An 18495-nucleotide genomic window follows, 5' to 3' on the forward strand; every position below is an offset into this window, starting at 1 on the left:
GGTGCCCCCCCCGCAAAACTTTCAATAACTGTCAAACGAAAGACTGCAAAATCATTAATTATGAACGATACTAGTGTATCGCTGTGAATCACAGCTGATCTCATCTCTTCATGTATTATTGTTACATTCATTCAAAACATGATATTCAAGTCATATCCCGTCCATCACAACAAACTTTCCGAGCAGACAGCGCTTCCGGGTCCTGCTTGGCAGAGCCAATCCAGAGCCAAACCTGCGAGAGCCATAAGCCAATCACCGTCAGCGCTGTCCGGTTTGATGTCACAGTGCCACCGAAGCTGCAGACGGCTGCAGCCAGGTCGTATATTCCCTGGCTCCCTCTGCCAGACATTCATAGCTGATCTCATCTCTTCATGTATTATGTTTGCATTCATTCAAAACATGATATTCAAGACATATCCCGTCCATCACAACAAACTTTCCGAGCAGACAGCGCTTCCGGGTCCTGCTTGGCAGAGCCAATCCAGAGCCAAACCTGCGAGAGCCATGAGCCAATCACCGTCAGCGCTGTCCGGTTTGATGTCACAGTGCCACTGAAGCTGCAGACGGCTGCAGCCAGGTCGTATATTCCCTGGCTCCCTCTGCCAGACATTCACAGCTGATCTCATCTCTTCATGTATTATGTTTACATTCATTCAAAACATGATATTCAAGTCATATCCCGTGCCTGCTCCCTATGTCTCCCATCTCTCAGCTGATCTCAGCTTCCCTCTCATCCCAGTCCCGCAGGCTGCACAAAAACCCTGTACACATGCATCCTTTCATCCCTTCATCCCTCAATTCCTCTAACTCTCATTCAGCCAAGAACAGCAACATGGCTTCTGCCCCCACTTTCTCTGTCTCAGCCAACACGGCTTCGGCTAATCAGCCCAACCCTCCTCTTTTCCCAACTGGTCTGTCCTTGTCGCCCCCCCCCCCCCCCCCCCTCAACCCCCCCTCCCTTCCCCATCACCCAAATGTATAACTCACCTGGCTGTCTCTCTAACCATAACACCTCCACAGCTGATCCCTAGCCTTACCTCAGCGCTCCTGCCTTCGGTCATCCAGCTTCAGCATAGCGCTGTCTACAGCAGGTTCTCCAGCCTTCACCACAGCACCACCTACGGCCGGTGCTTCAGTTTATTACTACAGCGCCACCTACAGTCAGTCCCCATCAGAACCGATATTGCCGCTACCACAAGTTTCAAGTTCCAATACTTCATTGCCTTTCATCATCGTTGACAGGAATTCAATTTAGTGAGCTCAATCACAGAACACAACAAGACACGACGACATACCACAGGACGGTCGTCGTGGTCAACCCGCTTCACTCAGGGAATGACACAGAGCCCTGCCATCCAGTTCCAGCATTGGCAGCAGCCAATCTAGGCAGGAGCACCTGGCTACAGGAGGCCACCCCCCGCAACCTACATCCAGCAATCGCTGGACTCCTTCATCCCTCATCCCTTCATCCCCTCGACCCCTTCATCTCTCCTCACATGGCAACAGCCCGGCCCACATGGCAACAGCCCGACCCACATGGCTTCAGCCTGGTCCACATTGTCTATCCTCACCAGTCTTATCTGTCAGCTGAACAGAGTAGAGTTCACTCCATCAGCTACTGCAGACGCAGTCAGCCTCATCTACTGCACAGAGTAGAGTTCAATCCATCAGCTACTGCAGACGCAGTCAGCCTCATCTACTGCACAGAGTAGAGTTCAATCCATCAGCTACTGCAGACGCAGTCAGCCTCATCTACTGCACAGAGTAGAGTTCAATCCATCAGCTACTGCAGACGCAGTCAGCCTCATCTACTGCACAGAGTAGAGTTCAATCCATCAGCTACTGCAGACGCAGTCAGCCTCATCTACTGCACAGAGTAGAGTTCAATCCATCAGCTACTGCAGACGCAGTCAGCCTCATCTACTGCACAGAGTAGAGTTCAATCCATCAGCTACTGCAGACGCAGTCAGCCTCATCTACTGCACAGAGTAGAGTAGAGTTCACTCCATCAGCTACTGCAGACGCAGTCAGCCTCATCTACTGCACAGAGTAGAGTTCAATTCATCAGCTAATGCAGACGCAGTCAGCCTCATCTACTGCACAGAGTAGAGTTCAATCCATCAGCTACTGCAGACGCAGTCAGCCTCATCTACTGCACAGAGTAGAGTTCAATCCATCAGCTACTGCAGACGCAGTCAGCCTCATCTACTGCACAGAGTAGAGTTCAATCCATCAGCTACTGCAGACGCAGTCAGCCTCATCCACTGCACAGAGTAGAGTAGAGTTCACTCCATCAGCTACTGCAGACGCAGTCAGCCTCATCTACTGCACAGAGTAGAGTTCAATTCATCAGCTACTGCAGATGCAGTCAGCCTCATCTACTGCACAGAGTAGAGTTCAAACCATCAGCCACTGCAGACGCAGTCAGCCTCATCTACCGCACAGAGTAGAGTTCAAACCATCAGCCACTGCAGACGCAGTCAGCCTCATCTACCACGCAGAGTAGTGTTCACTCCATCAGCTACTGCAGACGCAGTCTGCCTCATCCACTGCACAGAGTAGAGTAGAGTTCACTCCATTAGCTACTGCAGACGCAGTCAGCCTCATCTAATGCACAGAGTAGAGTTCACTCCATCAGCTACTGCAGACGCAGTCAGCCTCATCTAATGCACAGACTAGCCTCATCTACCGCACAGAGTAGTGTTCACTCCATCAGCTATTGCAGATAGTCTGCCCCATCAGTTACGGCACAGAGCAGAGCAGTTACGCCGTCAGCTGTCGAGATGCAGTTAGCTCCATCTGCCACCGCAGAGTGCAGTTCCATTCATCAGCCACTGCACAGAACGCAGTTCAATTCATCAGCCGCTGCAGACGCAGTTCACTCCTTGTCACTGCACAGAACGCAGTTCAATTCATCAGTTGCTGCAGATGCAGTTCACTCCTTCAGTCACTGCACAGAACGCAGTTCAATTCATCAGTCGCTGCAGACGCAGTTTACTCCTTCAGTCACTGCACAGAACGCAGTTCAATTCATCAGTCGCTGCAGACGCAGTTTACTCCTTCAGTCACTGCACAGAACGCAGTTCAATTCATCAGTTGCTGCAGACGCAGTTCACTCCTTCAGTCACTGCACAGAACGCAGTTCAATTCATCAGTTGCTGCAGATGCAGTTCACTCCTTCAGTCACTGCACAGAACGCAGTTCAATTCATCAGTCGCTGCAGATGCAGTTTACTCCTTCAGTCACTGCACAGAACGCAGTTCAATTCATCAGTCGCTGCAGATGCAGTTCACTCCTTCAGTCACTGCACAGAACCCAGTTCAATTCATCAGTCGCTGCAGACATAGTTTACTCCTTCAGTCACTGCACAGAACGCAGTTCAATTCATCAGCTGCTACAGACCCATCAGCTGCCGCAGAGGCAGTTCGCCACATCAGCCTCAGATAGGCCATTTTTTGGGGGCACGTAGGGTTTGGGAAGTCCCAACTCATCCACCCTCACTCCTCCTAACAGGAATACAGACTCTTCATCTCAGGAACAGCCACGTCATTCTATTAGCTCCTAGACGCCATCTTAAAAGGCCTCTTACTCGCCATTCTCTCTCCACTCAGCCTCTGTATCAGTTCTCTACATTCGGTCAACATATCTTCAATGGTTAAGCTACTCATAAATCCACGCTTACGCCGGAGTCAGGCTGCGGAGGTCCCCCGAATTACTGACCTCACCTGCCTATGGTCTTCTCCTCATCCCAGTCTATCGGTCATAACTACCTGCATTTGCCACTCCAACGGAGCAATAGATTATCAGAGAATCGGTCTCCTGACCTACTTCCACCTCAACTCCTATCTTAGTTATACAAGCCAGCGACTAAATACAACAGTTTCAGGCATGCCACAGGCATCACCTCAAGATCCACTCTCTTCATGGAAACAGGAAGAATTGCCACACTATTCTGGTTCCAGAAGTACCTACACCGAGCCTCAGCTCCAGGCTTATCTCCAGAACACTATTCAAGCCACTCCTCCATAGACGTCAGACTGAGCACATCGAACCAAACCATCGAGCCCCCCGACCCTTCATAATCTATCGCATGTCGCTTCTGCATCCTGAATGATCTTAACGATCTCCATGATCTTAACGATCTCAATGATCTTAACGATCTCAATGATCTTAACGATCTCAAGGATCAGTCAAGCACACGTGCAACTCAGCTCAACTTAATCCGACTTATTTTGGGGGCCTGAAATCTGCTCGGGCTGAAACACGCCTCACGCCAGATCCGCTCGGGCAGACCACGTCTGAGACGGAACCCCCACCCTGAGTCTCCCTCTGCCCCGGTCATCAGGACGTTCCCCCCGGAACACGTGACCTCCTGGAACAGACGGCTCATCACGCACCCACACTACACCATACACAACTCATTCTCTTCAGTAAAGAACCTTAACGATACTCTTGTTGTGGCGTGGTCCTTGCTAGTGAAATGAAAGTTAACGTTTAACTTAAGTTCAGGAGCTGGGCCACGCCTCAACCACTCCCCCAACTTCCTAACCACCCCTCTAAACCACTCCTCTAATTACGTGGCAATATTACTACACCTGGTTAACCTGCCTCACCCTGTTTGTCTCGATCTCTCGACCCACCCTCCCTCCCTTGTATATCTCATCCCTCAATCCCCTATCCCTTCCCGCACCCCTCAACCCTTAACATCCTCATTCCCTCTCACTAGGCACGGTGCATGCCTCTCCACGTCTCGTTCTAGGATCCATCCGGGGGGGCCTGAAATCTGCTCGGGCTGAAACACGCCTCACGCCAGACCCGCTCGGGCAGACCACGTCTGAGACGGAACCCCCACCCTGAGTCTCCCTCTGCCCCGGTCATCAGGACGTTCCCCCCGGAACACGTGACCTCCTGGAACAGACGGCTCATCACGCACCCACACTACACCATACACAACTCATTCTCTTCAGTAAAGAACCTTAACAATACTCTTGTTGTGGCGTGGTCCTTGCTAGTGAAATAGCATGTAATGTTCACTGAATATAGCTTTCCAGGACAATGTAAAATCCAACAACATAGCTTTTCAGCATCACATAAAATTCAACCAACATAGCATTCTAGCATCATGTAAAATTCGACCAACATAGCTACAATTTAGCAATTGTAGCTCATGAATCTTTTACACCTCCAATTGTAATTCCTCTTCCTAAATTAGTTATGCCCAGACCATGTCGCATATGACAAACGGCTTCACTCGACGGCCACTTGCTTCATAGACAGTTGGCAGTTCACAGCACTTTTAACTGGCCCAGTTTAGGCTTCCACCACTTCCCGTAATTTACCAGTGAATTATAGAAGCCAACTGTTAATTTACAACTCCTTTATTTGGACTATTTCAAGCCAAATACTCACCCAACACACGACCCCCACAAAGCCGAATCAATGATGCCATATGGAGTAGTACACAATGTCAATTTTAACTGCCCCTTTAACTCACAACGGTAACAGCTCATTTGCCCCATATGTAATATATTTTGCCCTTTAAGCGGCCAGGAGGAAAGACCATAAAATCTAGCCAGGTTAAAAATAACACTTCCTTCCTTAACACATTGAGTGCCAGCGACGCCATATGGCGTCAAGAGAAATTTACCGTAGACTGCCAGCGACGCCAAATGGCGTCAATAACTCCAAATTCATATTTTGACGGGGGGGTGTCGATCTAAGCCTCTTACATCGCCTCTTACAATATGGGAGCTATTGAATGTCTCTAACCTATTTTACAGAACCCTTAGGTGGCGACAGTGCCCTCCCGATTAGACAAAGGCCAGGAGAAAAGAGAGAAGAAGTCGCATCGATATGATATGCTTGAAGCATAACGTTACCCGTGCCTGTGAACAGCAGTCATCTGCTGCCACAATTGAGCCCCATCCGTGTCGGCTGCGATAGTCCATCCATATGATTTAGTTGCCGACACGGCGACACCAGCGTCTTTCTGAAAAGTTACATTATTCTCAGCTGGGAGCCGAGGACACGCTGTAAAAAAGCAGGGGGATGCAGGCAGCGGACTTTTCAGTGCAGATCAAACTCAGCGCAAACCGCAGCAGAGACACTCGACTCCTCCCACCACGGAGGAGCAGGAGGAGGGGGGTGGGGCACGCAGGGGCACATGCAGCCAATCACACACACACACACACGCACACACACACCCAGGCAGCAGCAGGCTCGATGTTGGCCTATGTTTACATAAAGTTGTCTTGATTTCCAACTATTTTGAAGGTCCATGTGAAGAAGATAAAACAGTGCAGGACATGTTGTGTTTTGAATATTGTTATTATGTTACACATCAAATGAAAGCTTTCAATGTGTAGTTTCATAAAAATAAAAAATAAAGGTGATATCTTGTTTCGCTATGTAAATAGAGACTTCAATATCCAGCATGACCCATGAAAGTGAGCATTTTGATGTTAGACCAAGCTGTATACTAATATTTGTAGAAAATAAACAAAACATTCTTTTGACATACTTTTCCCGCAGGTAAACTAGACATTCTAACCTTTCATTTCAGCTATAGCATTTTGTTCAACTCAAAGCAGAATTCATTCTGTCGCCTTTCTAACATAAAGATGTGATTATCTCAGAAACTAATTTCAGCATGCTCTTTTCGGTCGAAAACACTCTTTTTCAGAGGGGTGTATTTCCAAAATGGAACGGTTTATAAACACAGTTTTTTTTTAAATGAAACAGAAGGGTTCAAAGTTTCATTGAGGCTATTGGTTGTCCATATAAGAGGAACACAAAAAATGATATGGCTATATTAAAATGCATTGCGGCCTATGTGGCACAGTACAGCACCTTTTGCCCAAGGGCCGTGGCACTCAAAGTGTTAAGACAGATGCAACCTCAAACAGTCCGCCAACCGTTGGTTTCATAACCACCCCAACACAGCCGAGTTTCTATCCAAAACATCACTCAATTTCCACCCATTACTTTTAGCTGTTAATGGACAAGAATTGACACCCTATTATAGGACTACACTCTAAACCTTAGACGGAAAATAATTCCTACCCGTTAATATCAGGATGAGTTTCTTCAAACGCCCCCTCCCCGCGCTGGGGAGGGGCCGTACGATAATTTCACTCCAAAAACGATAATTTTGACCCTCTGGTACGATAATTCAACATTTGCCATCTGGCAACACTGGAGAGGGACATCCATGCCGTGGGTAATGTATCCAAGCCAGGACTTGCCCTGCACTGCGCAGAGAATACTGCGTGCGCTCAGGCACAGTGGGGTTTTTAGCGCTAAGACCTGCTGTTAGGTGGTCTTACAATTCCGTGCACGCAAGGACTTTGCGGCCAGCAGCTGACAGCCTGGATTGGCATGGGCGAAGCCCAAACCTGTGTTTACGCTTGGAAGATGGCGATGGTATCTTCGCCAGAGTGGAAAATGACACTTGCGGGAGGCAGACGATAGCATAAGAGGTGCGCAAAGGCCAGTATTTTGCACTGAGATGTTTGCACAGAGCCTAGGCAAAAACTGTGTCTTTTCCGGGCCCATTCCCACAGTCTCACATGGTCCCGAACGTTTTAGCCGTCTGTTTGGCCTTCATGAATGGCAGAAAAATTTCTGCACTGCTACTGGGTTGGGTTTTATTGGCCACTTTGACTATTTCTGGTGTAGACCAGACCTCTATAAACAGGATGGCATCCACCCTAATGCCAAAGGTGCAAAACTCCTGACAAATAACTTAATCCAGCACATTGCCTTCAACTCTGAATGATACAGTCCCCAGCATGACCCTATTCCAGACTGCACCTCCTCTGTTGAACAGCTCTCCTTGGGTCCTGCTGCTCTCTCCCCCAGGGCTCAGCCCTTTTCCACTCTGGCTGAGCCTACTCATCCTCTCGTCCATCCCATCCCTACCATCATTAATTACAGACCCCCACAATATTTAGTTGCCTGTCGATCACCATTAAATAATTTGATTACGGTCGGCTGTAATATTCCCTGTTCAGTTAAACCCCTCGTTCCACCTACCTTTGCTCTTTTAAACTCTCAGTCTGTGTCCAATAAAACTTTTATTATTAATGATTTGATTGTAACCCACAAGCTTGATTTCCTACTTGTTACTGAGACTTGGCTTAAACCTGGTGAATGCTCCCCCCTAGTGGAGCTTTGCCCACCCAACTATAATTTTCTTAATGCACCTAGGTTGACAGGCCGCGGTGGGGGTATCGCAGCTGTTTTCAAGAACCTTTTCATCTGTACTTCTTTTAGTTTGGGTTCTTTTAACAGTTTTGAAATCTTAAATTTTAAAATTGTGTGTGATAATCCAATTTGTTGTGTAACCCTTTACCGACCTCCAAAGTCAAATACGGGCTTTCTCACTGAGTTTTCAGAATTACTGTCCTCTCTGGTGCTTAAATTTGACAGGGCCATATTAGTTGGCGACTTTAACATCCATGTTGACAATCCCTCTAACTCTTTTGCCACTGATTTTTTAACACTTTGTAATTCATTTAACCTTGTGCAACATGTCTCTGGGCCCACTCATACTCTTGGCCATACTCTTGATTTAGTTTTTACTCTGAACATGCCTCTTAACTCTTTAAATATGTTTGATTTTGTCTCTGATCATAAATGTATTGTGTTTAATGCAGGCCTAGTGCCTACTACTGTGGCCCAGAAACGTTCATTCTACTCTCGCACCTTCAATGACCAGTCTGCAGCCACGTTCTCCAGTTACTTCTCTGGTCTTGCTAACTGCCCTCCTGATTCTACAAATATTAATGATTTAGTTAATTGGTTTAATGGTTCCTGTTCTTCAGCCCTTAATGTTTGTGCTCCATACTCTTCCAAAACTGTCACAGCTATTAACAGAACCCCTTGGATAAATGAAAATATCAGGCAGCAAAGAAGGCTATATAGGAAAGCCGAACGAAATTGGAAGAAATCAAAACTCTTAGTGCACCATCTGTTTATGAAGGAGTCACTGTTAAATTTGAACAGCATTATTAGGGATGCACGAGCCGCCTACTTCTCTAACCTAATTAACAGTAACAAATCTAATCCTCGGTTTCTGTTCAGCACCATCAACAAACTTATTAATCCTGTTCTTCCTGCCATTCCTGTCTCTTCCTCTGGTGACTGTGACACATTTGTTTCCTTCTTTGTTGATAAGATCCATAATCTGAGGTCTAAGTTTCCCCAGACTGTCTTAACTCCTGTCACACTCAGTCGTCCATCTTTACTCTCTGAATTTACACCACTCTCCCTTCAGTCCCTTTCCAATATTGTATCACATATGCGTCCCTCATCCAGCCCCTGTGATACAGTTCCCACTAAATTTCTCAAATCCGTATTTCCTGTTCTCGGTACTAGTCTGCTTTCTATAATCAACCTCTCACTCTCATCTGGATCTGTTCCTGATTATTTTAAAACTGCTAGTATTCAGCCACTCCTTAAAAAACCCACGCTTGATCCCTCCAAGCTGGAGAACTACAGACCAATCTCGAAGCTTCCTTTCATTTCTAAAGTCCTGGAGAAGGTCGTTGCAGATCAGCTCCTAAATTTGGTAGAAGGTCACAATATTTTTGATAAGTTTCAATCTGGTTTCCGAAAGAGACATAGTACCGAGACTGCATTACTTAGAGTAACCAATGATATTCTTATGCATGCTGACAAAGGTGAATATTCTATCCTTATTTTACTTGACTTAACTGCTGCCTTTGATACCATTGACCATGCCATTTTACTTGATAGGCTGCAAAATTGGGTTGGCATCTCTGGTACAGCTCTTAATTGGTTTCGTTCTTATTTATCAAATCGATTTTTTAATGTTTGTATTAATAATCTTGTGTCCTCTTTAGCTCCCCTGCTGTGTGGAGTGCCTCAAGGGTCGGTCCTTGGACCAATACTCTTTGCACTTTATATGCTTCCTTTGGGTATTTTATTCAGCCGCTTTGTAAATATTTCTTACCATTGTTATGCTGACGACACTCAGATTTATTTTTCTGCCAATTCTAATGACGTGAACCATCTGTCCTCCCTCCATGACTGCCTAGCCTCCATTAAAGAGTGGATGTCCATTAACTTCCTTCATCTCAACCCTGACAAAAAGGAAGTCATTTTAATTGGCCCAGATAACTTTGTTAACACAGTCAATCCTTTTATTGGCCCACTTCAGCCAAATATCAGTCCGACTGCTAAGAACCTTGGAGTCATCTTCGATCAACACCTGAATTTCAACCATCATGTCACTAAACTTGTCCAGTCCTGCTTCCTCCAGTTAAGAAACATTACCAAAATTAGACACATGTTATCGCTCTCAGATCTTGAACGCCTAATTCATACCTTCATTTTCTCTAGATTAGACTACTGTAACTCCCTCTACTCATGCCTCAGTCAAGCTGCCCTGAACCGGTTACAGCTGGTTCAGAATGCAGCTGCCAGGTTATTAACCAGAACAAACCGTAGGTCCCACATCACCCCTGTCCTTGCATCTCTTCACTGGCTCCCTGTAAAATTCAGAATTCAATTCAAGATCCTCCTGTTTACTTTTAAAGCCCTGCATGACCTCGCCCCTAATTATATTTCAGAGCTCATTGTCCCTTATTCCACCTCTCGACCACTCCGCTCCTCAAACCTCGGCCTTTTATCCGTTCCATCGTCCAACTTTAGAACTAAAGGCGACCGTGCCTTTTCTGTTTTAGCCCCAACCCTCTGGAATCAACTCCCCCAATCTGTTAGATCTGCTCAATCTTTGGGCTGTTTTAAGCAATCTCTAAAAACTCATCTTTATAGGCAAGCCTTTTTATAAATATTTTCTTTGATCATTTTGTTTTTGCTCTTTATCATTGTACTGTATTATGTTGTATTTTACTGTTTACTTTGTCCATGTGTAAAGCACTTTGTAACCTTGTGTTTTAAAAGGTGCTATATAAATAAAGAGTTACTTACTTACTTACTTACTTAGATCCCAGCGCAAAACTGGATGGTGGAGGCAGACGATAGCATAAGACGCAGCATAAAAGGTGCGCAAACTGCTGCCAAGCGATATCACCTGTACGACGATAGGGCCCATGGTCTACAGAGCCGTTGATAGCTGCTGATACAGTAGCTGATAATATGTGTGAACTGTAAAGTTCTGTACATTTTAAAAATGTCTTTCTTAATCCCTGAGGAAAAACATCAGATCTGGCTTAGTAAAGATGACTGTGGACTGTCTCTCTGCCTGCCTGCCTGTCTGTCTATCTGTCTGTCAGCTCATCAGAGTGGGAGTCTGTGGAGCCTCAGGAGAAGGAGGAGATGCTCTGCAAGATGGAGGATGGAGAGTTCTGGTAGATTTTATTTAGCTTAGCTTCATTCAACTGGGCAGTCAGTCATTCAGTCAGTCTGAGGATAACATCTCTCCCTACACCCCGCAGGATGTCGTTCCAGGAGTTCCTGCGTCAGTTCTCCAGGCTGGAGATCTGTAACCTGACAGCAGATGCTCTGTGTGAGGACGTTCAGAGCTCCTGGAACACTGTCAAATTCCACGGCACCTGGAGACGAGGAAGCACCGCAGGCGGATGTAGGAACCATCCCAGTAAGACTTGAGGGGGGAGTAAAAAAAATGTGTGTATCATTCAAATGTCAGCAGGTTGTTAAAAGATGCAGCATTTTAGGTTTTCAACAACACCATACCATATTTGATTTATTGAGACTATACCCTTGACGCCATCACACAGAGGATAGTTCATGGCAACTGAGATCAGTTCACTGATTTCAGAAGAGTTTGAGAACATGTTGAATACAGCGTCAGAACTGATCCAGAGTCTGTTCAGTTTGCAGCAGAGCTTCTAGCCTTGGTTATACACCTGAGCGGGCGTGTACATGGACAGCTGCAACACCATGGACTTGTAGTTCTGTTTATACTACTGTAGTTATGGAGTGTGCATTCCACACATGAGCAGTAGATCGACATCTGACGCAAATATCTGTTAATGTAAACATTAATCCCTGGGGGAAGGCATCAAATCTGCCTCACCATGACTGGACTAACTGTATGTCTGCCTGTCTGTCTGCATGTCTGTCTGTCTGTCTGTCTGTCTCTGCCTGCCTGTCTGTCTGTCAGACACATTCTGGATCAATCCTCAGTATAAGATCTGTCTGCTGGAGGAAGACGATGACCCGGAGGATGAGGACGCAACCTGCAGCTTCCTGGTGGCTCTGATGCAGAAGGACCGCCGCCGCTTCCGCCGGCAAGGGCAGGACATGCACACCATCGGCTTTGCCATCTATGAAGTACGAGACATGAGAGGGTCAGATCTCTGCGATATTTTGGTGGGAGTAGGAGGAGGAGTTGACCATTTGATGGATGTGGGGATCGATGGAAAGGGTGGGGTCGAGGATTGCGTGCCTGGGTGGTTTGTGGGGGGGGGGGGGGGGGGGGTTAGGAGACACGCTGCTTGTGCTTACAATGAAATATGATCCTGGCCGCGCCACTGATGGCGGGGGTGTCTGGGGCCACAGTGGAGATGTCGGCAGCAGTGGAGGATGCCAGCAGAGTGAGCGGGGATGAGTGCATTGGGGGGGTAACTGCTAGTTTTCATTGAGAAGCAGGAGTTCAATGGGAGAATAATGAAGGCGAGGGGAAAACAAGTAGGGAGACCACGGTGTACCATGAAGTAAAACATGGGTTAGGGTTAGTAACAACAGGAGAAGGTAGAGGTCCCGTAGCGACAGTTGACAGGTGAGTTAGTGGTAGGATGATCGTGTAGCATTAGCACAGAGCAGGAGTGACATTAGCTACTCACGGGATCGATGAGTTTTGTGATGAGTGAAGCTGAGGAAAGTGATGTCCAGGTGGTCCAGTAAGTGACATATTGGTAGTCTGTTGAGGGAGGGTAAGTAATCCAGGAAAGAAATAGCAGGGTTGGGGGACACAGCTATACTCACATTAGCTAGCTACCCAGGTGAAGCTAACATTAACCGGTAAGCAGGGAGGCTAGGCGAGACAGCTAGGAGCCAAGGCTGGCCAGCCAGGGAAAGAGCAACACGTCCGAGACAGAGGAGAACAGACGTAGAGGAAACAAATCAAAGAAAAACAAAAAGCAAAAAAAGAATAAAGTAGAGAACAGAGAAAGACAGCAGCAACCACAAAGGATGCCAGCAGTGCCCTCTGACAGTAAACACAGACACGTGACACAGTGACACAGTGCCCTGGTGTAGTCTGGTGTATACCCACTAAAAAAAGCAGAAAAGGATACATAACAATATAGTTTTGTTACAGAACTTTCACTTCAGTGATTTTGTTGCGTAAACAACGGGTATAGAGTATAACTGCAAATACAATTTTATATGTGAAGGCATCTCCTTAAATTACTATCTTTGGTCTGGGGGAGGAGCCCCAGACCCCTCCGCCAATTATGTAGTGTTGGATTTGACTTTTCTTTTCCTTCTCATCCTCAGGTTCCTGAAGAGGTGAGACAGACAAACAGACAGGTTTGGTCTGAATTCACACTCCAGTCAGACAGACCTGCACAGACCGGTCCGCACGCACACTGGCCTGGGAGGTCTAAGACAAACCACCATTTTAATTATGAAGCTAAAAACATTGAATGAGATGACCTAAATTGGCTGTTTGGAATGATTTTCAATATAATAAATCCCCCCCCCCCCAGCAACAATCTGGGATTCTCATGTGGCCCCCCAGGAAAAATAATTGCCCACCCCTGCTCTGGAGATTTCTTGACAACAAACTTAATCAGAGAGACTCAGAGAGAGAAAGTAGTTGACTATTGCACTGTTTGCATCTATTTGTTTTAGTGTAAATGTTATAATAGTTGTGTGTTTGTAGTATTTGGTAGGTTAGTTAGTGATTTTATTTGAGACAGTTTAGATGTTCCACAGTCCAGCAGCAGTCAGCCTGTGTGCCCTGTGAGACTACGTTATCTCCCCACATTGAAAGCACTTCATAACCTGAGCTGGCATAATATCAAAGCTATCGGCTAACATTGAACTAAGCGGGCTAATAAATGCTTGTGTTCACTTCAGGTCACGGGAGCTACAATTCTCCTGGCATAAAGAAACCTAACGAAACAAAACAAAATGAGGGCTTCGATAAAAGTCACTGAGGAAGCTTACCTCGTAAATTCTGAATTCTGTTACTTTTATATTACAAAGCATGACATTTCATTGAATTGGATTAAATTCAACTAACTGAGATTCCAATCCAATTCTGTTTCCTGTTGTTGTTGTTGTTTCTAATCCTATTAGAGTGCTGCAGAGATTACCTATATTTTGTAGGTGAACCCAGAAGTTACCATCGCACTGGGTTCCCTCATCTTGAAGTCAATGGGATTGTTTATGGGGTTTTGGTTAGATGCCTGAAATAAGGTCTGTGGTTAACAAAAGTGTATGAAACCGAGACCTTTGTGTTCAGCAAGATAATGAACACCACTTTTATGATTTTTGAAGCATAAATCTAATCGCCAAAAATAGCAATTTTCAGAAAACGCTTAAAAAATTATAAAAGTGAAGATTATCTTGCTGAACACAAATGTCAGTTTCATACATTTTAATTGTGTTAAACATAGACCTTATTTCATGAATCTAACCAATATCCCGATACAAAGACGAGGGAACCAGGCGATCCGCATTTAAGGACTCATTTCTGAGGCACTCTATTGACCCATTTCACAGTAAGCGTTTTGAGATGGTAAAGCAGGAAGTAAAGCAGGTCTAACCAATACCATGAATGATGGTTCCATTCCATTTAGGTGTTCCAGTGCCTGATTACTGCTTTACCACCTCAGAATGGTTGCTGTGAAAAGGGCCTTTTCCTCATTTGCCTTGTTGATGAGTTGATTGCTGCCTTGCTCGGTGTGTTCAGTTCCGTGGCTGTCAGAGTGTTCACCTGAAGAAGGACTTCTTCCTGCGTCACTCATCGTGCGCTCGCTCTGAGACCTTCATCAACCTGCGCGAGGTGAGACCCGGGAAAGACCCGGAAACTGCTTACACTTTTCTTGAAAGCGGAAAATGAATAACGGGTCCAACGGGTCCTGGCTGTAACATTATGTCTCGAGAGACAAGAGTCATGTCATTTCAAACTGGTGCACACACATGCACCGATTGTCTAAAGTTGTTGATTTGATTTCAATTGAATTGCCTGCAAACCACTGCTGAACCACCTCATGCCCTGGTTTGCTTCATTTCTCATCGATACTGCTATCGAGACCAGCAGGTCCTGGTTGTAACGTAACATTATGTCTCAAGAGACGAGAGACGTCATATCATTTCAAATGCACACACATGCACCGATTGTATTTTTGAATTCAATTGAATTGCGTGCAAACACCGTTAAACTAAACCAGGGGTGCCAAACTCATTTTAGTTCACATAGGACTCAATTTGGTCTCAAGTGGGCCAGACAAAGCAAATCTATAATAACCTGAGTGACAAAACCTCCAAATTGTCCCTGATTCTTTTAGTGTAAAGAATTGCAGGTACAGAACACGTTTTCACGTGGGGTTATCTCAGCTACCATCAAACAAATGATCAAATCTACGCTCTGTAACTGTGCATTACAATTGACGGCAACTGTGGAATTCACTATAGTCAAGGGTAATGGAAATAGTTGACCGTTTAGTGATGAATAGCCTACAGAAAACATGAATAGGCTACTTAATATTTAACTTGCTCCTGAAACCCGGTACCTCTTAAGCCCAATTTATGCTTTGTCTGCCGACACTTTTGAAATGGTCGCCGACAGAAATGAGGACTTGAGTCGACACTTTGAAGTGTCGGCGAGCAGTGTCTGCTACCTAGTGAAATGTCTAGTGTCGCAGACTACGTCACGATGTGTCGCGCAAGTCTGATTGGCTATCAACGCGCTTGACTTCCTTGTTTTGGTTTTCACTGGATTGAAATGAATGAACGTGTCCCCGCTATTTTTATCAGCCTGTCCTTGATGTATGACTTCGTGAAAATCACAAACAACATTGTGACCAATTTCCCAGAGAGAGAGGAGGTGAGTTGTGTGTCATTTATATGTGGCTGCAGCCAAGTACGTTACATCTTGCTTCCGAGGTGGTTTCACTGTGCGTTCCCTCTCTTCTCTTGGCTGTCTGCTTATAGCGTTTATAGCGAGTGTCACGTGACCGTTGAACCGAGGCGAACGTTCACTGAAGTATAAATGCAACACCATGAGCAACACTTTCTTTTTCGTCTGCGACCATGCGCAACACTTTCTAATAAGTATAAATTAAGCTTCAGCCTTCACAAATGCATCACATTGGATTGAAAGACATCTCACTGCTATTTTTACACTTTGCAAAGTCATCCTCTGGGCCAGATTGGACCCTTTGGTGGGCTGGTTCTGCCCCCGGGGGCGTTTGTTTGACACCACTGAACGAAACAAAGAAGAATAGAATTGCCCCATGGCCCGGTTCACCTCATTTCTCATTAATTTGGTCAATTGGTTGCTTGCTAGGATGGCTGACTTATTTATTTTCTTTCTAAAAGCAATGCCAGTTCCGTTAAGAATGTATTGTCCTCTCGTCTTTCCACCAAATAATAGAAATGTATAGATAGTAGTATCGATAAAGACTTGGATCGTTAAGCAGTCTGGGAAATGGTATCACTATTAATAAAAACTAACAAATTCCATTGCTAGGTGAGCGCCAGGCTCCGCCTCCCACCCGGGGAATACTTGGTGGTTCCCACCACCTTCCAACCCGGCCAGGAGGCCGACTTCGTCCTGAGGGTCTTCACAGAGAAGCTGTCTGACACACAGTGAGAAGCGCACCACACACACACACACACACACACACACACACACACACACACACACACACACACACACACACACACACACATGCACACACACACACACAAGTGCGCACACACACACACACACACACGTGCGCGCACACACACACACACACACACACACACACACACACACACACACACACAGTCCAAACACTCTCAGGAATGTTCTTACAGTGTAGCTAGAGATGTATCTAAAACTACCATGTTTCCTCTAATAGTTAATTACTCAATTAAAAGCCGGGTTTATGATAATGGCCGGGGACGTGGTAGACACAAACAGAGTGCCAAAGTTACGCCTTCTTCCGGGTTGAGCATACGACCCAAGGGATTTCATCCACCATTAATTTTTCCATTTAGAATTTGTAAAATGTTTATAATAGTTTTACTTAGTCAAACCAAGCGATTTAGCTATATTTGGAATCAGGAGAGACCATAAACTGTAACATTTCACTCGGACCACAACTAAAACGGGTAAAACACAAACATTAAAAAAATATATATATATTTTTGGTCTGAGTCAAATGTTATTCTGATATCTCCTGATGCTAAATATAGCTGAATCGCTTGGTTTGACCAAGTAAAACTATTTTTCCATCAACATTTTACTAATTGTCTATGGAAAAATAAATGGTGGATGAAATCCCTTTGTTCATATGCTGAACGCGGAAGAGGGCGTGACTTTGGCACTTTATAAAGGCTGGCCCTAAATACAGGCCAGGGGGGCAGCGTTGGATACCAGGAAACTATGGTGCCTGTTAAATAATGTAACTGTAGTTTGTAGTAACATACAAGAATATTCCTGAAAACAGCAGTCTCTTCACTTGTTTAGCTGTTAACTGAGTGTTAAGACATGTTTCAGTGTTGTATAGATTTGTTCCATCAATCTAAAACTACCACACTACCAAAAATATCCCAACAAAGTCACCCCACTGACTCTATTCTCTATTCTAGATACTGTATATTTTCTAGAAAAATGTTGAAACCTTTAAAGTGGATTTTTGAATTATTTTAACTGGACATGATGTCAGATGAATATTTATGTGCTGTGGTTTCTGTTTTTAGAATGGAAAGTAAAATATTACAAACACGCAGGCGTGTTTGTAGCAGCTGACAGTGTTGTCCCTCCACAGGGAGCTGGACGATGATGTGGTCGCGAAGTTTGATGCAGAGGTACGCTCCTGTTTCTCTCTCAGTTTACTGTCATAGAAGACTAAAGAAACCAGAAAATATTCACATTTAACAAGCTGGATTTTTTTTTTTATGTCTAAACGATTAATCAATTATAAAAAATAGTTTGCGATAAATTTTCTGTCGATCGACTAATTGACTAATGGTTGCAGCTGTATTTTTCATCACTCCTGTCTGTTGTCCTGTTGTCTTTCTGTTCTGCACAACTGTCTGTCTGCTATTAATGACTAGATCGCCAATAATTTTCTCCAGTTGAACCAAGGGGCAACCCCACCCCCTTTCCCCTGAGGACGCGGAAGTCTTTATTTAAGCTGTAATTCCTCAAATGGCCACTTGAGGCAGGACTCAGTAGTCCCGTTGTTCCTGTTTAAATGCCCAGCTTCTAACTGTAATTAAACAATTTACAGCCTGGTCCTTAACACGGTTTTGGTCTATATAGCTGATTTCAACTGTTCATAACATGTGTGGGGGGGAAAATATCTTTGATAACTCTCC

General features: G+C 45.2%; 1 protein-coding gene across 1 annotated transcript in view; it reads left to right on the forward strand.

Moving 5' to 3' along the window:
• LOC310775932 (calpain-1 catalytic subunit-like) overlaps positions 1-18495 on the forward strand; it is a gene marked incomplete at both ends in the record, with an annotated part of 117902 nt that overhangs the window by 51397 nt on the left and 48010 nt on the right. Inside the window, 7 exons of the mRNA XM_083636054.1 lie at positions 11262-11336; positions 11424-11584; positions 12113-12282; positions 13450-13461; positions 14873-14965; positions 16655-16773; positions 17943-17982. Of these exons, the coding sequence (XP_083492180.1) occupies positions 11262-11336; positions 11424-11584; positions 12113-12282; positions 13450-13461; positions 14873-14965; positions 16655-16773; positions 17943-17982 (670 nt within the window). The remainder of the gene's footprint in view (positions 1-11261; positions 11337-11423; positions 11585-12112; positions 12283-13449; positions 13462-14872; positions 14966-16654; positions 16774-17942; positions 17983-18495) is intronic.

This window comes from Poromitra crassiceps (assembly GCF_964638095.1).
Source record: "Poromitra crassiceps genome assembly, chromosome: 4".
In the NCBI taxonomy this organism is placed as follows: domain Eukaryota; kingdom Metazoa; phylum Chordata; class Actinopteri; order Beryciformes; family Melamphaidae; genus Poromitra; species Poromitra crassiceps.